This window comes from Ostrinia furnacalis, unplaced genomic scaffold, assembly GCF_004193835.3.
Source record: "Ostrinia furnacalis isolate ACB-3 unplaced genomic scaffold, ASM419383v2 OfSCF2997, whole genome shotgun sequence".
Classification (NCBI taxonomy): domain Eukaryota; kingdom Metazoa; phylum Arthropoda; class Insecta; order Lepidoptera; family Crambidae; genus Ostrinia; species Ostrinia furnacalis.
The window spans coordinates 604,698-632,246 of NW_021133236.1; the positions used below are offsets into that span (position 1 = coordinate 604,698).

General features: G+C 38.8%; 1 protein-coding gene across 1 annotated transcript; it reads right to left on the reverse strand.

Moving 5' to 3' along the window:
- Positions 1 to 256: 256 nt before the first annotated feature.
- Marf1 (meiosis regulator and mRNA stability factor 1-like protein) lies at positions 257 to 27,142 on the reverse strand. The gene is made up of 19 exons (XM_028310238.1): positions 26,692 to 27,142; positions 24,947 to 25,110; positions 24,605 to 24,751; positions 24,167 to 24,324; positions 23,624 to 23,741; positions 23,054 to 23,247; positions 16,731 to 16,899; positions 14,569 to 14,734; positions 13,313 to 13,509; positions 12,497 to 13,080; positions 11,163 to 11,338; positions 10,225 to 10,360; positions 8,193 to 8,298; positions 7,558 to 7,872; positions 6,705 to 7,010; positions 5,463 to 5,865; positions 4,728 to 4,888; positions 3,917 to 4,013; positions 257 to 3,387 (listed from the first exon to the last, which is right to left on the reverse strand). Exons 1-19 carry the CDS (start codon positions 26,825 to 26,827, stop codon positions 3,350 to 3,352), a joined length of 3,771 nt encoding a protein of 1,256 aa, XP_028166039.1. The 5' UTR covers positions 26,828 to 27,142; the 3' UTR covers positions 257 to 3,349.
- Positions 27,143 to 27,549: the final 407 nt, after the last annotated feature.

Below are 27,549 nucleotides of genomic sequence, written 5' to 3' on the forward strand. Positions count from 1 at the left end.
TGACTTAGCTAACAATCATTACTTCTGAAATAGTGTGTTAGGTATTCTTTATTATTAAAACACAGGAAATTTCAAAAAATAACATTTATTTTTTTATTAACACTACATTAATTTTCATGCAATACTGACAAAAGATACTACTTTCGCACGTACATTGATCTATAGTTCACTACGACAAGAAATTAATGATCACAGAATAATGAAGATGTAGAAAAAAACACAATACTACTTTTACATCTTCTCTTACTGTACTTGGAATTCTTAAGTATCTAGTCTTAATGATAAAATTTAAAACTTGCAATTGGTCACATAAAAGTAAAAACAGCATTCGTTTACGAGTACTTAAATGTATCTGCTACAGTCTTAAGAAATTCAATTGTTCAATTCATATTATAACAATTTTTATTTCCAAAATATGGACAGATTGCTGTTATGTTAAAGCAATTACATTTAAGAACTTACATTTTACAGAATATTTAGTACCGGTCATTAAATAAAACAGTTTTTAAAATTATATACTTACTTACCTAGTTTCTGAAAGATCTGTGTGTGTACTTGAATAATCCATTCAAGACTCGTATTAGGTAAAGCCTAATACGAAAACACATAAAGCCTTCTACTGCGTCTTTTTGACACATTTAGCTTTGAAAAAACATTTCATTATTTTATGTTACTAACGTTAGACCTTTCAGCAACTTGGTGCAGCTTTACCTCTAGTAGCAACTACTACAAACACGTATTGGCCAATTGAGAAACGGATTTTATTCAAAAATGCATTCTGGCAGTGTTAACAATCATACAATAAACCATAAATAAATTGCATTGAAACAATACATTCCACGACCAACAAAAAGGTCCTGCCTAAATATAAAATTAATATTACATTAATTCAACTTTCTAAACAGGTTTAAAATATCGGCGTTCCACATTAATAACGCTCATTATTATGTAATATTACAAAGATCTGCTGGCTGAGTTCCATTTTGTACCAATTTTTTAATTAAATTGTAATATGTACACTATATACATAAATAAACAAATTATTTCTTAGCCCCACATACTGTACTTTTTGATTGTTTAAATTCAATTATCAACACTAAAAATTACTGGATAAAGATGGCATTCATTGGTACGTATTTATCACAGTAACAATGCATTGGTGCAAGTTTCTGTTAATTTTAAATATATAAATGAACCATAAATGTAATTATATTGATATACTTACAATACTAAAATAAATCGTTTCAATTTCAATTTCTTCTACAAAAATGATTCGAATGATTGCCCCATATGAATTTAGTTTAATATTTATAAAATTTGGCAATACCGTAAATATTTACGTTAATATACTTAAATAAGAAAAAAATATTTGAAAAATATAACAAATAAAAAAACATTTTTACACCTGATATTTACTAACATTTTTGTATTAATTCTCAACTTTACGCAACACCATGTAGTACAATTAACACTGGGAAATCAGTCACTCTTTGTATGTTGATACAATTGTATCTAATTACAATAGGAATTCTTGATAGAAAAATAGATTTAACGGAGGTAATTCGGTGACCATACTTCCAAATGTTGACAATGTCGAGAATATATTTGATAATATACATTTTGAAATATCGGTGTGTAACAATACTAAGTCAGCATAAATCGGATGTCATTTTGAACAAATTTTAGACCGACCGATGTTTATGCGACCTACTTGCTAATGGAACGTAAATAAGATAGTAAACTATACCGCTGTACATTGCTATATAGTTTTAAGGTAAAATAATATCATCCTATTCCAATTCCATTAGCAAAAACCCTTAACTAATATAGGATTTTCTTAAACCTTACATTAATCAGATGACTTATTAAAATATGACGCAATTTTTATAGTATACATTAAAATGATTTTCCTAAAATAATAACGGCAAAAGTAGATTTAAATTTTAAGTAGTTACATTTTATAGTCCGACTTATTGTGGACTGGTATTAAAACGTTCAATTATTAATTACCATGCTAAGAGCACAGTTGCTTATCAATGTGGAACTTCGAAATTTTACGCAAATAAATTAAAATCATTGCACTTTAGGCACAAGCATAAATCTTTCAAAGCAACACAACACAACCTATATCTACAGGTTATATCTTTATAAAAGATTTGAACGTCCTATAATTGACTCAACATTATGGTTACAGTATTTGATATTAAGGCCAGTTTGAATGGTTCGTGTAGCAAGGTGCTGAGTGATCTCCAAAACATACATATTGAAACATTTATATAATGTAAATGTTATCTAAAAGTACATAAATTCGAAAGAGATACTCTAGGACAGACAAATTAATACTTCTATTATACTTATAACAACAACCACTAAATATATTTTATTTAAATAAACCAAGGTAAGCCAAAATTGCATGCACATTTAGATCGAGATCAATATATCAAAGGATAAAATTTATAGACAAAAATCAACATGTTGATTTATTGTACTTTATGTGTCATTCGAAAAATGTTATTTGAAGTGATAATATGATAACTATATGTTTAATTTTGTAAACTTATACTAAATCCTAAAGTAACTTTGAGCCTCGATCCATAAAGATGATATGTATATTATGTTATCGTTGCAAAAACATAGGTAAACATAAACTTTAATCACATTATAAACATCATAATTGATATAATTTCATAACACAAAGAAATTAAACAACAAATAAATACATACCATTTCTGGAATTTTATCCAATTTCTAAAGTATTATGTTTCAGTCCTTCTTTGCACATATTTAACCTTATAAATAATAAATAAAAATGTCAAAAGATAAAATAAAGATTGATCAAATTTTAAGCTATATACAACCATGAATCCCAATCAATCTAAAGTAGATTATAAACTGATTGGGTAGGGAAAGACTAGAACATAAATAGAAATTAAGTACTAATAAAATATATAGGTATCATACACGTTGTTATGGTAATATATCGTTACGATCTACGCCGGGGTTTATGCGACGAGGACTGTGATTCGATCACGTCAAGCCTCCGAGTATCGCGGCCTTCGAGACGTATCAACAACACTCCATAACACTTTTCGAATGCTCTGAACATTACTCTCTTAACCTAAATAAACACACAAAAATATACGCCATCTAAAACATTATTGTTAGAGACATCACAATTTTCAGGACACTTTTATTAGTCTATGTAATAAAATTCGTTTCGACCCTGGGAACAATCCTTTGATAGCTTCCATTCATCATACGAACACATGCAATCTTCACTTCATTAGAGTAAATGTTTGGAAAGGAATGCATCTTCGCTTAGTAGCATAGGGAATGGTGAATGTAACGGTTATTGTGCATCGAAATGCGCGGCCAGGCGAGTGCGACCTGTCAAGCGAAAATGTGTTAAAATGACAACACCGAAGTCATTTTTGAGAAGAAGAATGAAGGATTACACTGGGTCGTCGGCCGACCGCTTGGAAAATAGTCTTTATTGCAATAACAGATGAAGACTGATCAGTTAGAGCCTACGCCAAAAGTTTTATCAACACTATTGATTAGAACTCTACTACACAATAAATATCTCTTTAAAAAAACTCAGCATCTCGAGCTGAGAGAGAGAGATCGATAGAACTGAACTTTTCGAAATTGTCTTCCGGAATAACGGAAGACGCTTCTGATCAAACGCGTTGACAATACGTTCTGATGTACACAGAACGATAGTAGGCCGTGTGCGCGTTCGGCAAACGATCCAATGTACCTGTTTATATGGGTAAAATGTAAACAATATTGCGTGTATGTAAAAGTATGATTATTGTATTTTATAGTAAAATAGATTATAGTATTTACGTTTAAACTAGACGACTCAGTAGTTCAAGAAGTGGCTTTGCAGCGAGTTGTGCCTGTAAAAACTTACGTTTCTCTTGCGAGAGCAGAGCGGTGGGCGCCGGCAGAGCGCTGGCCGGAGGCGAGCACCAAATATTGTTCTTAGGTGACTCGAACACCCTTGATCCCTGAAATAAAATATATCCAAGCATTAATGTCTTGTTTCGCAGTTATTTGTAAAAGCAAATGTAACGAAAAACAAATATTTGTTTGGAAAACTTGTTAATATAAACTAAAATCATCAAATCTGTCAATAAACACTAGGAAGGTAATTCTGATTCTGTACAAAGGCTAAACAAGCATAAATGTCGTCATGATCGACGTATGTATAGAGTGTAGTAGGTACATGTGCTGCCAACGATATTATACACGCAATGATTTGCATCACCGTGGTGCGTCTTGCAATATATCTCCGTAAACGCGAACGCATTGGCGTAGGAGTAATTAAAACCTTGTAGTTCATGACTTGCGTACCTTCTGTCCCGGGGGCGTGTCGTGCATTCAGTATGTATTAAAGTAGGAGGAATTTGAACCTTATGGTTAACGAGTTATAGTTCGTTTATCCACGAAGACGTTTTTGGAATTTTTGGTTAAGGGAGGCGCGGGGTGCGGGGAGTTTGATCCGAGCAATCCGAGCGTCATTATTGTAGTGTGCGTGTGCACTCATGGACGATTTAACGTGTACCGATAACACTCAAACATGAGCGGAAGAATGGAGGGGCGTCTTCGTGGATGAAACGATCTATATCGGCGTACCTTCTATCCCGGGGTCGTATCGTGCAGCGAATATGTATTAACATAAGAGCAATTTGAACCATATGGCTATCAACTTAATGACGTACCTTCTGTCCCGGGGGCGTGTCGTGCACCGAGTAGTCCTCTGGCGCGGGCAACTCGCGGCAGCGCGGCACAACGACGCCGGGGCAAAGCCCCCAGCGGCCGCCGGCGGCGTCGTAGAAAATCTCGCGGTACTGACGCAAGAAGTCGCCTATGCCGTCCAGGCCTGGAAGGAAATTATAGAATGTATTGCTAAATGCGTTGGCTATGTCACAATCACAACTACGCTATGCCATATATGTCTGGAAACAAATTAGTTACTCTGCTGGAAATGTGCTAGAGAAAAAATCTCAAACCCCAAGAAAAGAGAACCCCTAAGAAATGAGGGTTTTCGCGATTGAAAAATCCGCCAGATGGAAATACATAGACGGGAGGTCCAAATGCTGCATGATTGGTGGATTTTGAATATCTGTCAATGTCATGTCAAAAATAACCAATCATGCAGCATTTGGACCTCCCGTCTACGTATTGCCATCTGGCGGATTTTTCAATCGCGAAAACCCTCATTGTATTGCAACGAAATCTTTGAGCGCGACTTATTTTTGCCAGCATCTACTAGTGAATTGAACTAGTACTAAAGTATGTATGTTTTAGTTATGCTTTTTCAATTTGGATTAATTTAAATCTTTATCACATCAGAAATATCTAAAAAAAAACATCAGATTTCTACGAAAGTAAATAATAAATAAAATTAAAATCATTATGCTATGATTGTGTTGAGAATTTGGAAAGTCACTCACCCAACTCAGCAGCCGGGAACACAGACCCGAATCTGCTCGAGTATTCCGCGTACATCTCCATAGACGTAATAGGGCCAGTCTCCCCGAGGATTTGGGCTACGCGCCACACTATGCGCCAAGCGGGCGTGATGCGGATGTATTTGTCCGCCACAATGATGATCCCAGCTGCGGCCAAGTTTTTAATATCTGGGTCTGAACCGCGGAGGCGACGGAAGGCGCTGATGAAATAGTCGTCTGTGGAGCCCCGGGCTACGCTTCGGTCTGATGATAGGACTGAGCAAGCGGCTAAGGCAGAGGAGCACCAGCGGGGAGACTCGCCTGGGCCGGTCACTATCCCGCCTTCGATGCAGCCCCCAGCTGCGTAGATGAGGGCCTCCACGGTGGGCATTTCGAGGATGTCCGGCTGAAAGAAAAATGCAAATGTGTTATGTAATGTGCATATCTACTAGCCACAGATCACAGAAACTGTGACAAAGGGGCGGAACCAGTGTCGCAGCAATAATTATGCTAAAAAACAGAACACATTGCTCGTAACAGCAATGATGACAGCAGCGACGTTATATGTGTAAACAGTTTACATTGCTTGCGTAGTACTAAAGATTATTGGAACGTTGAGTGCTGATACCGCAATGGATAGTGAGCACATGCAATGTGTGCATGACACTGTGACACACACTCTTCACAACGTATTGTTTTTATTTTTATTACTTTGTGTATGTGAATTTCTAATGCGACACTGGGTTTCGAACTCAGCGCATTAGTTGGCATCTCTCTAGATCTCTATGCTACTACCGTTATCTGAACATAATAGATTAGTTATGATTTAACTGTAAAGTTGTGATTTTGCACTTTTGCCCTTCTACATAGGACCCATCGATTTTTATCTTTCAATCAAAGGACGAGATTTTATTAAATAAAGCTACGATTTAATAGACACATTTTATCAGAATCTAATCGACTTATGCCCGTTTTCACCATCAATCCCAAATTTTAAGTGGCCCCTATGACATCAAAATCCTACTAATATTATAAATGCGAAAGTTTGAATGTCTGGATGTCTTGATGGCTGGATGTTTGTTACTCTTTCACGCAAAAACTACTGAGCGAATTTTGATGAAATTTTACAGTATTATTGTTTATAACCTAGAATAACATATAGGCTATAATTTATGACATTCTGTGACAAACGAAATTTCATGCGGGTGAAGCCGCGGGAAAACGCTAGTTATAAATAATAATTACCAGTGGCGGAGCTCCAAACTGCGCCGCGTACTGCGCCGCAAAAGTGGCCACTGGCAAAGGACCGAGGATCCTGAGTCTCTGCGCCATAACTTGCTTCGCCGTTCGAGTGGCCAGCCTTACGCTCCTTTCTCCGCTAGCCTCAATCATGACGGCGACGGATTCAGGAATGAGTTCGAATAACTCGACGAGCTTCACGCAGCCGTAGTGGGCTACGCGCAACTGGCGGCCGAAATGAGCGTGGTAAGCTGGCACAAAACGGGAGAATTCCATGCGTAGGTTCGGTGAGTAGCAGAGGAGTTCGACCGCCTGGAAGAAATGCATGTTTTGAAGTTTCGAACGAGGAATATGACGTCATATTACGAGTAAGTTTCGTTTAAACTAGAAAAGGTTCTAAAACGTTATGAAAAAGTATTTAAAAAAAAAAACATTATGTGCCATCTAAATAAGCCATAAGAGTAGGCGCACACCGTTGATTTTTCGTCGGCCGATAGTTTAGTCGGGCAGTTGATCAGTATGGGCACACTACGCCGATTCGATTTGGCCGATTCTTCATACAAATTAAAATCGGGCACAACTATCGGCCAACTAAAAATCAACGGTGTGCGCCTAATCTTAGGTTTTATAAGAAGACGATTCAATGTCAAAATTATACAGCAATAGAAGCGTAGTAATAGGGGTCGTTAGGACCCTCTAGCACGGTTTCCACCAAAGCGGAGCGGAGCTGTGCAATACTGTGCATATTGGAGAAGAGATGTGGAAATAATGAAATCTGATTGGTTATCCAAAACACTACTGTACTCCGCTCCGCCATGGAGGAAACCGGGCTTTTGAATGGGTAATAACTATAACTAACCTGCTCAGCAAACTGGACAGTGCGAGCTCTCTCCTCAGGTGTAGGAGTGCGCCTCGGCAGAGAGAGGGTCCCATCCGAGGCGACAGCAACCGCTTGCGGCGTCACTCGCAACATGAGCTCGTTCAACGTGCAAACTCCGTAGTCCACCGGAGAGAAAGTCCGTCCGAATGTGGCGTGGAACAGTTGGGGAATGTCCGTTGGTGAAATGGAGCGGCCGGGCTGGGCTTTTAGCAGTTTAACGAGATCAGAAGTCCAGCGGCGGCTTTGGGCGGCTGCCGATATGGTGATGATGCGGGATGAGCCGGAGCCTAGCACCTGGGATTGAGAATTCACGGATCAGTACACTCTTAAATTGAGGTAGTTAAAAGAATGTAATTATGTAGGCATTTAAACTGGTTTAATTGAAAGCTTAATAAGTATTTTCGATTGCATTAGAAAAACGGATATACGACATTATTCTCCGACTTTGTATCCTTATTGGTAAAATTACATTCCAATTAGGCCAATCAAATGAGACTTTTCCTAAGAATTAATTCGAAAGATTTTTTTTATCTTATTGATATTTGACACACAAAAAAATGCAGTTGCTTTCGATGAAACCAGTTTCACGATAAAATTAATAAAATCATTCTTACCACAATAGTGTTGCTCAGAGCCGCGAGCAAGTCGGGAAGCTTCGTGAATCCATAATCGGCCACTCGGCACTGCCGGCCGAAATGGTGATGGAAAGCTGGGATAAGCCTATAAAAAATTAACCCATACCTATCATCCAAGGTAGCGTAAAAACACATTTTTGTTAGGAACATGTATGAGTAACTAAAAACAAATGCGGGATGAAAAGCCGTATAAAGTAGGTGACAAAATAATCTATGTAACTAAATTCACAAAACATCTAAAACAAAAGTACACTGTAGTTATGTTATCAAGATGTATGGATATTAAAATTTGCTGGGATTGTGAGTTTGTAAGCAAGCAGTTTTAAAATGCAAACATGAGCTCCTAACTTAGTCATTCAAGAAAGGTTACATCTGTAATTCAAATACAAGCTGCAAACATTGCCACATCTGAATCTAATTTATTTTGAATCTCAGTTTCAAAACAATATTGGCGAATCTGAATAACAAATTGGCATTATGCATGTATAGACTACAGCATCTTATTAACTTGCAACAGGAGCTATATTGCAACAAAAATGTCTGATATAGTGTCGACTGTGACTATACAGTCGACATGTATAGTCACAGTCGTATATGTCAAAAGAGACTGGCAAATAAGTACAGAGATTGACTTGCAATCAAGGAACGGTTTACTCAAATAACTAGCTTCTTATTTTTTGGATGACTTGGGTTTTGGAATTTACGATTTCGCAAATGTGCAGCATTGACATCAAGTTTGATAAAAAAGAAATAAAAATGGAAGCTCATTAAATTAAAAAAGTAATTTTAAGTTGTTGTCTACAACACAAAAAACAAACCAATTTGAGAAGAAAAGATAATATTTGACTTTGTTTTTTCCAGATACTATAGGCAAAACTATATGGAAATGTTTGCAGCGCAAACTTTAATTATACTTGCTAAACGGTATGGAGCAACGCGGTTGTGTAGGTAAAGTCACGGAATGAAAAGGTTCGTCAGTTTTCAAATTGATTCCTTCAACGATCGCGAGCACATATTACCTTTTGAAACTATGTTACAGAATAATCTCGAGTTAGAGAAAATAATCTTTAACTGTTCGTCAGTAAAGTTCAAAATTATTCAGATCAAAGTTGTTTGACGATTTATCTTGTCAAGAAGATTATTATGATTGATAAACTAAAACCTTCTTGTTGGTTCAACCTGCCATTATTATTTATTTTAAATAAAAAAAACTATTGTCAATTGGTCAATGTCATCATTGCATTGCACTGATGGGATAGAAAAATAAACAAGCAAAACCTTATTCGTTAGTAAACGTCATATTTATTTAAATGTTAGCAGCACTGTTTCTTGCACTGTTATGTTGGCAGGTTTGACTCTTACAGTACCTAGTGCAAGCGAAAACCGACACTAAGGTGACGAACCTTTTCATTCCGCGACTGTACATGTCAAGTACGTCACACGCAAGTCGATGAGCTCAAATACTAGAATTTATTTATTTGAAAAATTTTCATGGAAATGTTTGTATTTCCAATATATGGGACTACTTTCACTGGTTGGGTTTCATTGGAGGCCCAACTGTACTGCTTGCAGTGATGAGGAAGTGTGGTGAGATAAGTCCCGTATATTATGAGAATAGTTTGCAGCATTTGTCAATCTTACTTGCTAAACAGTATGGACGCGGCGCTGTGCGCAGAAAGTCGTTAATCTCAATGTTATTCGACCTTATAAATATGAAAAATGGTCAGCTTTTACTGATGCTGACTATATGTAAATGATTTGCAGCGCATAAATACATTATAGTATTTTATTTTTTAATGAAATATAAAAAATGATTTTACTGCTCAAATGCAAAATCTTTACCCAAGGGACCGAAAAAAATCATTACCATCAACAATCAGTCATATAGTATGGGGATGTCAATTTTTTTTTTAGGATTTGAATACTGGTCCTGTATTTGTATTTGAGTTGTAGAATACACCCTTTTGTTTGATGAACTATAAAAAATCACCCTGTATATCGTGAATCTTACTTGCTAAACGGTATGGAGCAGCGCGGCGCTGTGCGCAGCAGGTCGATGAGCTCTCTCTCGAACAAGGCCAGCATCGGCTCCAGGGCGGGCGCTGTGCGCGGCCTGTCACGGTCGCCGCTTGAGCGGGAGCTCTCACCTGGACGAAGATTTGTGGAGTAAATAAAGTGTATAGTTTAGGAGACACACAGTTTGTTCCGGCGTTTCTTCTCAGCACTTGCCATATGTTTGTCTCGAAGCGCTGGTAGGACCCAAAAGATAAGGAGACATGTAAAGTGCCCCATAAGGGCTACCTTTTTCTTTTTTTATTATTTTCTATTGACGTTCATAAGTGCCACTTGTGGTCTAAACTGAATAATTTTTTTTTTTTTGATTTTGATTTTGATTTTTGATTTTTGACATTTTAAACGTTTCTGTTATAATTGGAGAGACGTATTTTAAACGTTTTACATAATTCTAATTGGATAGACAATAATATGTTCTGCAGAAGCTCTGAATTGAGACATTTTTGGTCTTATCTATTCTATAGTCTGGTCTGTGAGCACGTAGAATTTTGTCCAATGACCCCAAGCTACCCATCCTTATCGCTCGCGCGTAATTATATTGCTGTCGTGAATGTGGGACGGGCGCCCGCAGTGAGTGTGCGAGCGCGACAGCAACATAATTACGCGCGAGCGATAAGGATGGGTTCTGTCTGTGGCCTTTGTACACTTTGCACATAGGTGTTCAAACGTACACAGGTTATCACTAAAACAAACTAATTTTAGCCCTGGAACCCCATTCAGTTATCCATTAACTATCTACAATGTCTTGGCGAACAAGTGACGTCATAGATTCTTATTACTATACAAAATCTATGGATATTGCGTGTTAACAATACAAAAAAGGTATGTGAATTAATCGAATCTTCATGAATAAAAGAGCAAAACAAATAAACTTACTGTGATTGCTATGCGTGGGCGGAGTCTCGGTGCCTTCAGTCTTCCAAGTGAGATGGCGGGAGGGGCTGTCCCGGACCTCGATCCCGGGCACGCTGCGCAGGAGCAGCTCTAGCGCGACCCCGTGGTGCGGGTCCGGCATTAGAGGCGGGAACATGGACTCGTAGCATTCTACGAAGCTGTTGGACGAAGTACATAGGTAGTTATTTTATGAGTTTTAAATAAATAAATAAGTAATAGTAATAATTTCATTCACATATTTAATTTTGTAAGGCGCCGACGATCTGGTAAAGGTCGCGGGAAGAGCCTGGATGCGGGCAGCGCAGGACCGTTCATTGTGGAAAACCTTGGGGGAGGCCTTTGTCCAGCAGTGGACGTCATTTGGCTGAAACGAACGAACGAAGGCGCCGATTACAATCGGCATATTTTGCCGAATAGTCGTCACTAGTCGGCCGACTACAAATGATGCCGAATAGTCGGCTTTCCCGACAAGTCAGCTTTCCCGACTAGTCGGCCCATCTCTAGTTATTAGCGTTCCTGCACACGGTGCCGTCACCGCGCCGTCGCCGCGCCCACACCGCTCAACTACACTGTAGATACGAGTCGCGCGAAGCCCGCCACCGCGCCGCCTCCGCGGGTGTTCCCTACGTTGGATTCATTCCATTGCCGGCCGCGTACGCACGTGCACGGTATGTACGGTACGGTACGTGAGCATTTTAAAAACTGCTAAAATCAAGTAGCAGTGGGCGGAGCATAAAGATTGTAGAGCTGATGGCCGCTGGGGCAGAAAGTTCTAGAGTGATGACCACGGGTCGGAAGATGTACTGTTAGGTGGACCAACGATCTGGCGAAGGTCGCGGGAAGTACCTGAATGCGGGCAGTTCAAGGCCGGTCGTTATGGAAATCTTTGGGCGAGGCCTTAGTCCAGCAACGTCTATTAGGTGAACGAGTATTTTATAAAATTACTTGAGAAAAATAGATTGACTTAGGTAGGAATTGAACCAACGGCCTTTTGTGAGCTGCTGACTACTGCTGAGCGAGCAGCCTCTGCTGTAGTTTTGGAAATTTCGACTTCTTTAGTTCTTCTCTACTAGCTAGAGCTAGATCTCCATAACTCAGGGATCAAAGGTAGTGGACTCAATTCGCGCTTATGGCAATCGAAAAATAAAAACATTGAAGATAGAAACAGAATTGGAGTCCAAATAAAATTTAGATGATACATAAAAGTTTGACAAACATTTTATCAATATTCTAGTTCTATAACTGGGAATTTATACAAGTTAAAACATGATGAGTATTATTAAAATTATTACAGAATACAAAGTAACGCTACTAACCTCAACAAAGGCAAGATGCCGCAATGTTTCTCCAACAGCATCTGAGTATTCTTAGCCAACAAAGAGATTTCCATGTACACCGGTTGCAGTATGCGGCTTCCGTCTTCGTGCCCAGTGTTCAAGGCGGCGTGGATATGGCACTTCCACGGGGCTTCCTCGACCTCAGTGTTGGTTACGGGAGTCAAATCGATCAGTTGGACCATGCGTCCGAATCCCTCGTGAATAATAACAGTGTCTTTCACTTTAGCGATGTCTGAGGTGGTGAGAGCGCAACAGTGACGGCTAGCGTAGGCGTCACGGAGACGTAATAGCGGAAGCATGTAGTTCTTCTGGTCTAGAAGGATGGCGCGTAGCCTAGCTCGTAGAACGTCTAGATTGGGGGTCGGTGACGGCCTGCCGAGGGACAGTTCGAGCCTGCGGCCGGTCCATTGGTTGTCCAGGCGGCGCTTGTGGACACGAGCGATGGCGAGGCGAGCGTCCCACTCGGAGCGAAGCACTACGGTCGCTAGGGGACCCTCGCCGGCCGCCCAGACTGATACGCGGACCACGGGCACGTATTGGTTGAACAGTTGCGACAGCATTTCCTGAAAAGAAGAGGTATCTTAATACTGTGATCTAATATTAACTTCGAACTCCTCCTATGTTCTTTTGATTAATTGCAGTTTAACTTTCCCCCGAGACAAAGTTTTGGGTTTTTATTGGCGGTCAAGCTGTAGATACTGGCTACACTAAAAGTGGACGAGTTCCACGGGGATATGGCCCGACTCTGCTGGTTATTGACACCTATGTCTATCACAATAAGGTCTATTATTCTACCTGCAGCACTTGAGGCTCGTAGGGCGGTAAATTAGCCACAGTGAGCTCGGCAGTGGACTCGCAGTCGCCTTCGCTCTGCTCACTAAAAGTGGACGAGTTCCACGGGGATATAGCCCGACTCTGGCTGGTGTCGCGTTGGCGGTTCTCCTCGGCGCTGTTGGTAGACGAACACCCGGATCGGTCCAGATTCACCGACCCTGAAAAGAGAATAATGATTAAAGTCCGGTCGCCGAGCACACATAATTTCGTCCAATGACCCCAAGCTACCCATCCCTATCGCTCGAGCGTAATTGACGCGACTGTGCGACGAGCGGCCGCAGTGAGTGTACGAGTGAATTCAGGTAGCGAAGAAAATTTTCTTTTGTTTTTAAATAAATCTCAGGTGCTCACTTTACTAAAGCCAAGTGAGCCCTTTGTTTGGGGATCCAAATCTCCTTTTGCCAAAGTATACAGCAGAGTTTAACACCACATTAACATTAATGTGCCAACACTTGGTAGGGCGAGGGTTTTACCTGATAAGAGATGAGAATATTTAAACTTACCATGCGTGCCCCTAATCTTCCTCGGTTTGGGCGCGTGCGGCGGGCAGAAGTCGAGCGGCGGCGGCACTGCCACGGGCAGCCCTTGCAGCGCCAGCGACCAGTCGCTATACGCAGTCCTGAGTACCGACGCTAAGCAGGGCGAGGATTATACCTGTTAGGAGATGAGAATATTTAAACTTACCATGCGTGCCCCTAATCTTCCTCGGTTTGGGCGCGGGCGGCGGGCAGAAGTCGAGCGGAGGCGGCACAGCCACGGGCAGCCCTTGCAGCGCCAGCGACCAGTCCTGAGTACCGACGCTAGGCAGGGCTAGGGTAACTGTTAGGAGATATTAATTGATACTTGAACTTACCATGCGTGCCCCTAATCTTCCTCGGTTTGGGCGCGGGCGGCGGGCAGAAGTCGAGCGGCGGCGGCACTGCCACGGGCAGCCCTTGCAGCGCCAGCGACCAGTCGCTATACGCAGTGCTGAGTACCGACGCTAGGCAGGGCTAGGGTACCTGTTAGGAGATATTAATTGATACTTGAACTTACCATGCGTGCCCCTAATCTTCCTCGGTTTGGGCGCGGGCGGCGGGCAGAAGTCGAGCGGAGGCGGCACAGCCACGGGCAGCCCTTGCAGCGCCAGCGACCAGTCGCTATACGCAGTGCTGAGTACCGACGCTAGGCAGGGCTAGGGTACCTGTTAGGAGATATTAATTGATACTTGAACTTACCATGCGTGCCCCTAATCTTCCTCGGTTTGGGCGCGGGCGGCGGGCAGAAGTCGAGCGGAGGCGGCACTGCCACGGGCAGCCCTTGCAGCGCCAGCGACCAGTCGCCAGACGCGCTCGGGCCGCTCGACGTGCTCGGCATTAGCGCAAGACGAGGTGTCGGTTTAGCCTGTCAGATGATTGAAATAAATTTAAATACCAATTGAAATTAAAACTGATAAAATAAATTAATAAACGAAGAAAACACAAAATGGCATAATTGAGCAAAATGGCGGTGGGTACAAACTGCTCTCACTTCCGACTATGCGACCTAAACCACTATAACACAAGGTCGACACGGGGGCATTTAAATGAACGCGACTTGTAAAAAAAATGGAGTATCGAACTCCATATTACATTGTGCAATGTCCCCCCATAAATCAGCCCTTGGTGGCCGTGTCGTAACCTTTATCAGTCGAGTACGTCGGCTGCGGTTGCTCCTACACCTAGTGCCATATGCTACCGAACATAGAACCTAAACCACTACAACATAAGGTCGACAAACCCACGCACCTGCGGCGGCCTAGTCTCATGTGCTGTCGACTATAGAACCTTAGCTACTACAACACAAGGTCGACAATCCCACGCACCTGCGGCGGCGGCGCGTACACGCTGCGCGAGGGCGCCGGCGCGGTGGCGGCCGTGCCGTAGCCCTCGTCACTCGAGCTGCGGTTGCTCGTACACATAGTCCTATATGCTATCGACTTTAGAACCTAAACCACTACAACACAAGGTCGTCAATCCCACACACCTGCAGCGGCCTAGTCTCATGTGCTGTCGACTAGTGCCTAAACCATAAGGTCTACATTCCCACACACCTGCGGCGCCGGCGCGGTATCGAGCCCTCATCACTCGAGTACGTCGGCTGCGGTTGCTACTACACTGTATGAGGACACCTAAGTCTGATATACTACCTAAACCACTTCAACATAAGGTCGAGAATACCATGCACTTGCGGCGGCCTAGTCTCATGTGCTGTCGACTATAGAACCTTAACCACTACAACACAAGGTCGACAATCCCACGCACCTGCGGCGGCGGCGCGTACACGCTGCGCGAGGGCGCCGGTGCGGTAACGTAACCCTCATCACTTGAGTACGTCAGCTGCAGTTGCTCCTACACCTAGTCTTATATGCTATTGACTATAGAACCTAAAGAACTACAACATAAGGTCTACAATCCCACGCACCTGCGGCGGCGGCGCGTACACGCTGCGCGAGGGCGCCGGCGCGGTGGCGGCCGTGCCGTAGCCCTCGTCACTCGAGCTGCGGTTGCTCGTACACATAGTCCTATATGCTATCGACTTTAGAACCTTAATCACTACAACACAAGGTCGTCAATCCCACACACCTGCAGCGGCCTAGTCTCATGTGCTGTCGACTAGTGCCTAAACCATAAGGTCTACATTCCCACACACCTGCGGCGCCGGCGCGGTATCGAGCCCTCATCACTCGAGTACGTCGGCTGCGGTTGATTCTACAGCTAATTCTATATGCTATTGACTATAGAACCTAAACCACTAGAACACATCGGTGCGGTTGCTACATCTAGCACCACGTGCTGGCGAGTGGCGACTATTTAAGTACCTTAGCTACTACAACATAAGGTCGACAATCCCACGCACCTGCGGCGGCGGCGCGTACACGCTGCGCGAGGGCGCCGGCGCGGTGGTGGCCGTGCCGTAGCCCTCGTCACTCGAGTACGTCGGCTGCGGTTGCTCCTCCACCTAGTCTCATATGCTAGCGACTATAGAACCTAAACCACTACAACACAAGGTCGACAATACCACGCACTTGCGGCGGCGGCGCGTACACTCTGCGCGAGGATGCCGGCGCGGTAACGTTAGTACGTCGGCTGCGGTTGCTTCTACACCTAGTCCCATGTGCTATCGACTATAGAACCTAAGCCACTACAACATAAGGTCGACAATACCACGCACTCGCGGCGGCCTAGTCTTTGTGCCTTCGACTATAGTGCCTAAACCATAAGGTTTACAATCCCACGCACCTGCGGCGGCGGCGCGTACACGCTGCGCGAGAACGGCGGCGCGATGGTAGTCCCAAATGATATCGACTATAGAATAGAACCTAAACCACTACAACCATAAGGTCGACAATCCCACGCACCTGCGGCGGCGGCGCGTACACGCTGCGCGAGGGCGCCGGCGCGGTGGTGGCCGTGCCGTAGCCCTCGTCACTCGAGTACGTCGGCTGCGGTTGTTCGTACACGCTGCGGACGTAACGCGTACTGATCTTGCGACCAAACACGTCTTCACCGTCCATACGCTTCATAGCTCTGTGGACAAGGATTAGAGATTATGCAAATTACAGAAAGAACTGCAAAGAATGCCCTATGGAATGAACTTCGCCTTATGTACCAATTAAAACACCGAAGCTGAAAACTGTATTTAATTTCAAGCATTAAGCATAAGAAAGAATTTATGACTGAAATTAATCGCGTTACTAGTTTATGTTTTCTGTAAAGAGCTGCTGATACACATCGTTAAGATGTGGAAAGTGGTGGTACTCAAGTTTTTAAAACTTATTAATACCGCACAGTTTCATTGAAATCCGTTCAGTGCCTTTGCGCACAAAGCATAAATGCATTTTTTTTTATCATAATAGTCGGTAATACTATTTATTCGTATTTTTAAACTATCGTTTTATTGAAATTAATAACTCGGTCACTTGACTCCGTGAAGAACAAACCACAAGTGACGTCATATCTGGGTTAGCTTACAAAACAAAGGGAAAACAGCACCTGCAATGTGCATTCATAATACGATCGATGCGAGTCCAATCGATATAATAACCCAGTAGAACGTTATTTGGAACAGACAAATATTACCTATTGGTATTATCATATCTCATCATACTGTATTATGATGACACTCGATTTGCATTTTCATTTCAATTCACAGAATACATTATCTTGTAAGGTAGATAAATAATGCAGATAAATGAAATAGAGAATTAGGCAGCATTTACAAGTAATTCTTTAAAATAACTCGATAACATTTTTAGATTTTAAATATTGCTTATGTCTTAATTTTTTATTTTAATATGAAAAATAAAACCTACAAAAGATAAAATTCAAACGTGGGTATTTTGTGTTTTATACAAACAGCTGGTGAGAAGCAGCTGATAAAAACTATTCCAAATTGACGGTGTACTTAATAACAGATTAGTTTCAAAAAGTAAGTTACCATAGTCTAATAAAGAAACTAGGAGTTGACTGAGCCTGAAGTTTTCCCTGATTTTAATAAATTATGAAGTCTAAATTATAGGTAAAAGCAGATGTTAACATTAAAACTTTATTTACACATCTACTTAATTGCGTTTGTCATAGTCTATTTCTCATTAAGTATCTGTTGTCATGGCTTTTGATCGAGGATAAATCGCAAGGTTATTCGAAGTCAACGAATATAGCAAGGAAACGACAATGTTAGAATAAAAAATTGACGGTCATTGGCGGCATTTGTCGGAAGTATACAACACAATAACTGTCTAAACCCGTTTGGTAAAAAATTCACATCGATTTAAAAGTAGGTATGTTGTTATTACGCATTTATGATATCGATAACATTGTTTGCGAAAAATATAATGTAGTAATGTAAATAGACTACTATTTATATAGGATGAATGTTTGAATGTGTGTCACAGCTAGCTATCGTAATTCCTTTTTATAGTTTTATGTATGTGTAGATTTCTTAAAAGATATTATAGTACTAAGAAGTCAGAACGTCGTCGTAACGAATTTTTTGAGCAATTTCACTCCTTAGCCTTTATCAGCAGGAAGTTATAATCTGAAATATTTTAGGAGTATGCACTGGGCATATAAATATTACAAAAAATGATTTTATAAAAACTACTTTTCTCCCAGAGAAACAGCTAACAAAGGTTCTTTTATCAGCAATAAACCGTTTCCCAAGTAGGCAGCGCCCACATTCTATGAAACTGCACGTATTTGAATCGTCACAACCAACGGTTTATTTAAAAAACTATTATAATTTACATAAAAGCAGAGAAGGGCAACAGTTTTATTTTAAAGTTCATCATACCACTGATAAAAAACCGTTGACTGAATGGGCACCGCCCAAATTTTCATATGCACTGCCCACCTTTCCATCATGACATCATGATTTCAGTCAGAGTCCATTTTAATTGAGGATAAATTAAAAAAAAATTACAGATGTAGGCAGTAGATGCTTTATTATTTAAATAACTGACATTACTGAAAATGCACTGCACTTCAATAGGTTTTCTATTGGTTTAACATAAATATTGAAATCAGCGGCGGGCATTTAGTTTTAATTTATAGCTAAACAGTAAATTATAAAGCTCAAATCACTGAGTTTCATTTCATCGTTAAAACACCGTTCGCCAGTTGCATCACAAAATTTCATGGTTTCAGAGCTTTTTTCATTGAACATTCTTTAAAACATACATTACTAATATAAAATCAGAGTAAAGAAGAAAATCGTCGTGAAGTTAGAAGTTAAAAATATTTGTTATTAAATAAATGTTATAGCTAAATAACGTTATTATTCGTAACAAAATTTAATTCTAATGTATTTCAATACTCAATAACACTTTTAAAAAACTACTAGATTTTGAAATGAAATGCTAAAAAGTACGAGTTTTTAAATCTCAACTGCTGCGCCGTGTGTGAGTCACGCTTACAAAGAATCAGCTGATCACTATCGCACTGTGGCTAATCATTTTCCGTTGTCTTATGATTGTTTAATGAAGAAACACATTATCATATATTGTGAAATGCATTCGAACGTGCTAATTTTAATTTGAGATTTAATAAGCTACATGAAAATTACGGAAATCGTTGACAATACCATTTTTACGAACTTCACTAATTTTCCTTTCTATAAAATACGAGAGAACGAATTAAAATAATGCATTTTTTAAATAATTAAAACAAAATTATTAAAGATCTACATTTCTTGATTCTAAATTTTAATACAACGATAATACAAACAAAAAAAGAAATTGCGTAACCTAAAAACGAACCAAATAAAATTGGTAGAAAGGCGGATTAAATTATGATAAACCGAAAAAAAAAAACATTTTTCAAATAGAAAATCCGAAAAATAATTAACTTGCGATAAGAGAAATAAAGAAAACTTACCCAGTTAGTAGCATTTTGATGTATTAAAAATCTTGTAAAATGAATTGGCCTATCAACTAACATTAATTTACCACAATTAATTTTGCAAAAATCGACCGTTGGCTTTATTTTTTCAAGTTGTTGTAATCACTGTGTCCTTGCTTGTGCCCGGCGATGCAATGACCGTTTAAAACAAGAACAGATGATCAAGTAGGAAATTCAGTTAAATGTGGGTACATCTAAATTTTTCGTCATTAACGGATTTCGCACCCAAAAAAGTACCTACATTTCCAACTATTATTTCGTTCGGAAACTGTGCGGTGAAGTTTGTAAATAAAAATATTAACAATATTTTATGAATGGCGCAACTCGTTTTTATCATCTTTGAATGTTACGATAACCTGCTTGCATTACACGTAAATATAGGAAGTTGAATCATAATTCAGCAACAATCGCAATCGATTTGCTGCTATTAATCGGTTACTTCAGTTTATTTAGCCTTTCTACGAATGCAATTTGTAAAATCTTTGATACAATGGATTTTTAAAACATTTAACGTTGCTTTGTTCTAAAATTATTAACACATAGAATGTACTTAAATTATGTTTTCACAGTGGTACACAGTAATGAGGTTTTGAAATAGGTAGTTAAAGAAAAATCAAACGTGCACAGCATGCGACGTATCTAAGAAAAAGCATTGCACGTTTTTATTCCATTGTGTTGATTTTACTAATCTTACAACGGCGGATAGTGAAACAATAGTCTGTAATCGCTATTATAGCACTTTTTACAGTAAAACGTTACTTCAGTAATTTATTCATGAAGTAAGCAATACTTGGCCGGTGTTATCTAAAGCAATGCATAATAAACTTATAAATAGATAGCCTATATAATGTTATTCGTTGAAGCAGACACATTAGGACATCGTCGATTCGTGTGATCGACGAGGTATTAAATTATTATGATGATAATTATCACATAATAATATGTATCTTTATGTCGAATAATGTTACATAGTAAACTATAACAAAGAAAGTAATTTTCACTTGTCACTGATCTAAGAATGAAATGGAAACATTATTATGTGACCATTCGTTAAGGTGCAGATTAGCAAATAAGCTGTAAGACTACTTCTAGCACACAGTCCGCGTGTGTACGACTATGTGAAAGTTTTAAAACATATAAAATAACTCCATTATTAGTTCACCGCTGAATGTCGCCCTTGCCACCACAGGTGGAAACGATCATTGCATAATTTGCAGTTAGCATTAAATTACTCTTTGAATCTTTAAAACGTTTCGTTCTAGAAACATAGGGGTAGTTCCATCGTCACTTATCAGTAGCTTGCTATTCTTTAAAGGAGTTTTTATTTTATATCACCGATCGTTATCACAACAGGTAGGTACAATTTATGTATCCTTGTCGGCTATGAATAGCTATTAGCGTGCCGTTATTCAACAACGCTTCAAAAGAATACATGACATACATAATAGACGTATTATCGCCGAACAATGACTTGAAAACTAAACTTTCTTTACACTTGTAAATTGCTTCCGCAAAATTACTGGCTCTATATGCAAGCTGTAAGAAATTACGATAAGCGACTTACGCAAGTTATATAAAACTTATAGACGGCCTTATGTCGACGACACACTGTGAACCAAAAGGCCAATCTAGCTGGACAAAATTATTTAAGGCTCGAAATAGGTACTAAACGCTTTAAAAACTCTTACTTTGATATAATATGTTTAAAAAAATGAACAGAAAGCTTTTAATAATTATAAAACTAAAAACCAGCATAAGCTGACCCTCTTTATTAAACATTTTGTACGTGTATGGAGGTCTAGTTAAATTGGACTTGTTAGTTATGGTAAATTATTGTTTTTTTATACTGGTACTTGATATTTTAACATCTTTGCACTAGTTCTGTAAAAGTACTAAGGTATAATGCTAAACCTAAGCCTAATTACTTTTAAAGATGGCTTTCTATACTTAAAATTACAAAGCTGAAGACCTTGTTTGTTTGGTTAAACGCGCTAATTTCAGGAACTAAGCTACAGCCCGATTTGAAAAATTATTTTTGTATTGGATAGCCCATTTATCAAGAAAGACATTAGTCGATATAACACCCTACAGCCAATAGGGGTGGAGCAGTAAAGAAAAATTTTGCAAAAACGGGAAGTATTATTTAATAAACTATTTTTACGCATACAAAGACGCGAGCACAGCTGGTTAAAAAATAATGGAAATTAAATAAAACTATAACAATACTTGGGCGGCCATTACCAAATCGTCAGTAGGTACTGTAGGACTTAAATAAATCGTCAACTCGTTGCGTCTTCTTTTTGTTTTGAACGCGGTTTGGACGAAGTCAATCTTTGGGCGACCAGGACTTGAAGTACCTACTAGATTGACTTTCTGAAGATGACGTAGATGGATGCAAAACACGTGTATCAATTTGAAGTTTTCACCATTCAGCCATTCAACACCAATCGGCCTTGTCACAAAATCGTCCCGAATTTTACCAAACTAAACCCATTTTTTGCCTAATTTTGAGCTAATCTGACTAAATTCTTTATAAAAAAAATTAAAAATCAACTTTGTATGGATAATTTTTGTATTATTACTCCATTTTCTTCCATAAACTTTGAATTTTTGATAAATTTCAATATCCAATTACAACGTGTGATATATCATTGGAAAGAAGAAAAGCTGGAGATATTTTTAAGATTATTGGAAATCCATTATCACCATTAATTTTTGTTTCTATCGAATTTGAAGTAGAATTTTTTATCGTGGTTTGTACTTTTGTTGAACTTTGGCGGCTCGTAACTAGCTATTCAATCATTATCTGGATCAGAAATTTATTTTATTTGAATAAAGACATGTTCGATATTAATATCAAATAAAAAAAACTGTGGAAATCACGCGAGAAAAAAAATTGAAACAGTTTTTAGGTCAAATTTCGGAAAAATCTGAAAAAAGTATAAAAATTGACATATCTCCTAAACTATTAAACTTTAGCCATAGAAAGTAAGGTTTAATAATTAGCAAATGACCTCCTCTATACGCCTATTAGCTATGGCGGGTTCAGTTCCAGTCATCCTGTATAAAGAACTGGCCGACACCAAATCGGCGTAATGTGCGCACTTTCATACATCTCCAATCTCCATACTGATTAACAGCCCGACTCAACTACCGGCAAACCAAAAGTTGGTGGTCTGCGCCTAGGCTAAAGGTAGTACATATTAGATTGTATTTGATCACAATAACATTTTGAACATAAATAAATCCAATAAAAGTATCAGTCAAAATCAAATCGACTCACCTCAAAGCGTGGTCAGGGGTGGGGAACCTTAGCATGGCAGTGGAGGCTGTCACCCCCAACACTTTCCCTCCGCAGTTGTCCGCCAACCGGCGCAGGCGCCGCGAAATGCGCTCCGGCGGGTGATCGGTTGGCAGATTCACCACTTCCATCTCGCACTTCGTTTCATCTATCGCCTTATCTTCCGCTGCGTACACCTATATGACGAAACAATATGTTATTCCTGTTTGGTTTGAGGGGGTTATAAAAAGAGTAACTTATCTAACTGTAATTAAAATTTACTTTAGGCGTTACAACCGTTTTATTTTATCGATATTGATAAAAAAATTAACAATAACACTCTTAAGTAAGAATTTTGTTTTTTTTTTCTTATACATATAAAATGTATTGGAATCTTATTTCAATGTGTAATTATTGTATAATCCCAATCACCATTCCCATAAATTATAGTTATTTTATTTTAAGTTTTTAATATCTGTAGTTGTATAAATTAGATAATAAAATAATAATAATATGTTTTATTTGGATTAACAAAATAAAAACAAATGGATGATAGGGTCTTGTGCTGTGTACCTTTGAATTCCTTGGCAGATTGGCAGTCAAATCATTGAAAGAGTAATGGGACGAGGCACACGCAATTAAGGCAGATGATGTGTTCTGTTTATGCACCAATATCACTTCCATACCTTTCCTAATACATAAATGTAATAAAATAATTAATAATAGAAGTATAATCATGCATGTGCAATAAATAATAATCATTTTACTCATATCATTGGAGCGTGATATAAACATCAACTAGTTAGAAACTTTCGGAATCTTGACACAAAATGTAATAGTAAAAAATAAAAATATGAATGGCAGCAGTGTGAATGAACATAACTCTAAAATTATTTCAGTGTATGACGAGTTGCTTAACACCTAATATTAACTATTATAATAAATACAACACATATTTTGATAATTTAATTGCACATGCAATGTACAAATCTTATAAAAAATATTGAATAACCAACCTGAGTTCAGTGCCACTTGGCATAGAACATCACATGGCATTAGTGTACATTTTTTTACAGTATAAATATATGACCAGAAAACCAGCACCAGTATATTTACCTATATCTAAAGTCACTCAAGTCAGCGGCAAAGTTAATATCACCAGAGATCAAAACTATAACAGCTGGCCCATAGAGTTCAATAAACTTTCGCATGCATTGTCTCAACTTCTCATCGGCTGCATTCTTCTGTGAGCCACACACATGAAAGAGGTTTACCTGTCCACAAAGAAATAGGTTTTAAAATTGTCTCTTTACCACAAACAATATTACAGATCGATTCATCCACAAAGACGCGCCCTACCAATTATTGGTAGAGGGAAGCGCGGGGCGCAGGGAGTTTGATCCAAGCAATCCGAGCGTCATTATTGGAGTGTGCGTGTGCACTCATGGATAATTTAGTGTGTACCGAAACCGATAACACTCAAACATTAGCGGAAGAATGGCGGGGCGCGTCTTCGTGGATGAAACGATCCATAAAAATGCAATGTATGCATACCTGAGCATCATTGAGCTCTTGCAGTCTAAATTGCGCTTCTTTTCGTGCATCACAAACAACAATGAATTCTCCTTCAAGACGCCCTTCAACTAGGAACTTGGCACGAATAGCCTTAGCCACATCTATCGCAGAACAGCCACGGGGTACCTATAACAAGTAATCTTATAGTCACTATAATATAGTGTAATGTAGTAGAAAGGTAGTGAAGGTTGCGGCAAGAGCCTGGATGCGGGCAGCGCAAGACCGGTCATCATGAAAATCCTTGAAAGCCTTTGTCCAGCAGTGGACGTCATTTAGCTAAAACGAACAAACGAATGAAGACGAGAAATAAAACCAACATACCTGGCAGTTTTCAATATCCCAAAATATTCCAACAGGCACCTTATTCTGTTGTCTAGGCTTGTGATGACGAAATCTAGACCTGACACGGGGACGTTCGACACTTGTTAAGTAATCATCTCTAGTACTTCCTCCTATTTCGTCTGATGAATCTTCATCTTCGATGTCTGTAAAAGAAGAAATGTGATATACCTCCTTTCACCTAATGTTTTTAGTAAGGAATTGATTTGCACTTTGTGGCAGATAATGACCTATCAATTACTTCAAATGTGAATTTTAACTGCTGCTGTTTCAGTGGAAATACATACACTTAATGTATGTGTATAAGGCTGTGTGTGTTCAGTGGAACTGAAACAGCAGCAGTTCCACATGAAAATTTTGAGATAGAGGTGAAAGCAGTGAAAAAATGTAGCAACTCTAAACAAAATCTATGTGGACAATATTATACCATATTGCTACTTTGATTTTTAAATGATACTGTCGCATATGCAGGTTCTTGAATTAAATAAAAGAGAGGGGATGTACAAGTCCCTAATCCACTCATTGCTAAAAGATAAAAATTTCCATGCATGAGTCCTTCTTGAAACTTATTAGATTCTTTCTTTCATTTTGATCGATGAATTTTAGTTTGTGCATTTTGATACAATTCTCCTTTTTGCTATGACTATTTCACTACATTATATCCATTTAATTTAGACACTTATTGCATGTCTCTTTTCTACTCTACTTCAGTGGAGCTGGAGACAGTAATAAGCTTGCTAAAGTTATAATAAGGGGAAATTGATTTTTTTTTTATAAAAACCAAGATATTCTTTATAGCAAACTTTACTTATTATATTATTTATTCATCACATATTATTTTTGTAAGAAGTGTGAGTTAGTAAAGTTATCAATCTAAAGACTTCTAAAACTGGATGTTGCTTAGGTACATTGAAAAATACAATGACCCTGCAATGTGGGGGGTGAGCAATCTGTCATTCTTAATAATAATAGGTATACTAATAAAAGTTAATTGGAGGAAAATTATATTCAAACAAACAACCATAGAGCAACTTAAGTTACTTTTGCTGATAAATCTTGAAATTGCGACTGACCTAATTAGATTTTCAAATTCTTATTGGTTATAATTTTTTAAGCTGATGAAACCCTTAATACCTATTAGTTAACTGCTTCAACGATAACCCAATTTGATATTCGCATGAGCTTCAATATCAATGTTATCTGCTCAACACTGAATAAATAATCAGAAACATTACGTCAAGTGAAATTTGTGATTTTTCAGTAGAATAACCACAAGGTGAGCACCTGTTCAAATGGCCTACATTATGAATGATAACTACATCATAAAATATTACTATAAAATACTTAAAATATTGTAACATAACACCTCTCCCAATTTAAAATAACACATTTATTGAGTTTTTCTTCTACACATTTTTTTCACTGAGTCACTATGCAAATAAATATTTCCTATTTTGAATTGAGTTGAATTACCTACCTAATAAAATATATGTTTATGAAAATTCAATATCAACACACAACAGTACAATGTAAATAAATACTGATAAGAAATATCCAATAAAGCTGTTTACGTGTCATATTTTTTTCATGCAATCAGGTGATAAACAGTAAAAAATATCATCATAATTTTCATACTTTTTTTCAATCTCTAGTTATTTACATAAAACCAGTTCAGCATTCCATTATTAGTGAAATTCGCCGAGCAAATCTAATAGGAGTATTCTCACCTGTAATCCATAAGCGCGGAGGTAAAGGTATTTTCATAGCTGGACTAGAAATAGTACTGGGTAGACCTTGAGCCGAGTGACTTCTTCCCTTACTGCTAGAGGGTACTGCACCATCACGATCCATATTAGAACCCATTTTTCAGAACTATCCACGCTAATTACGACTAAAATCTTAGATAATAGGCATATGTTTCTCAAAACAAAGAAAACTGAGGCTACCAAGTAGTAGCCACAACACACATCACACGTACAAAAACTATCTTTGGGTTGGTATCCTATACATTAAATGCTTAAATCTGATAAGATTTGCGTCATATAAGAAAACAAAAATTACAAAATGTAAAAACTAAAATCAATCCACACTTTCTACGCCATAATCCGTAACCAACACACATAAATCCAAATCATCTCATTTCGATCGGTCCCCCACACACTCGCACAGCAACTCGAAAATGAATGAACAATGAAATGAACGAACGATTATGAACGTCTTTGTTTTTTTTTAAATATCGACCGTGAATAAAGGTAAATGCTCATCGCATGAAAGTTGAAAAAAAAAACACTGGTCGAGTGCAAGTTGGACTCACACACGGAGAGGATTCAAGTAGGTCCGGAGAAACTTGTAAGTTTATGAAATATTATATTTTTTTTAAATTCCGTGTCAATTAGATGGCAAAATTCCGGAATGGTAACCACTTTATAGCCTGACCAGGAACATAAAAACCCTGGCATAGAGGCGCGTCAATTGCAACTGATTACAACATTTTACATTTCGCATCTGGTAGCAGTGACGTCACATCGACGCTCCTGATACGAACGGGGCGAATGCGGGGAGGTGTGCAGATGAGTGTGAGGAGT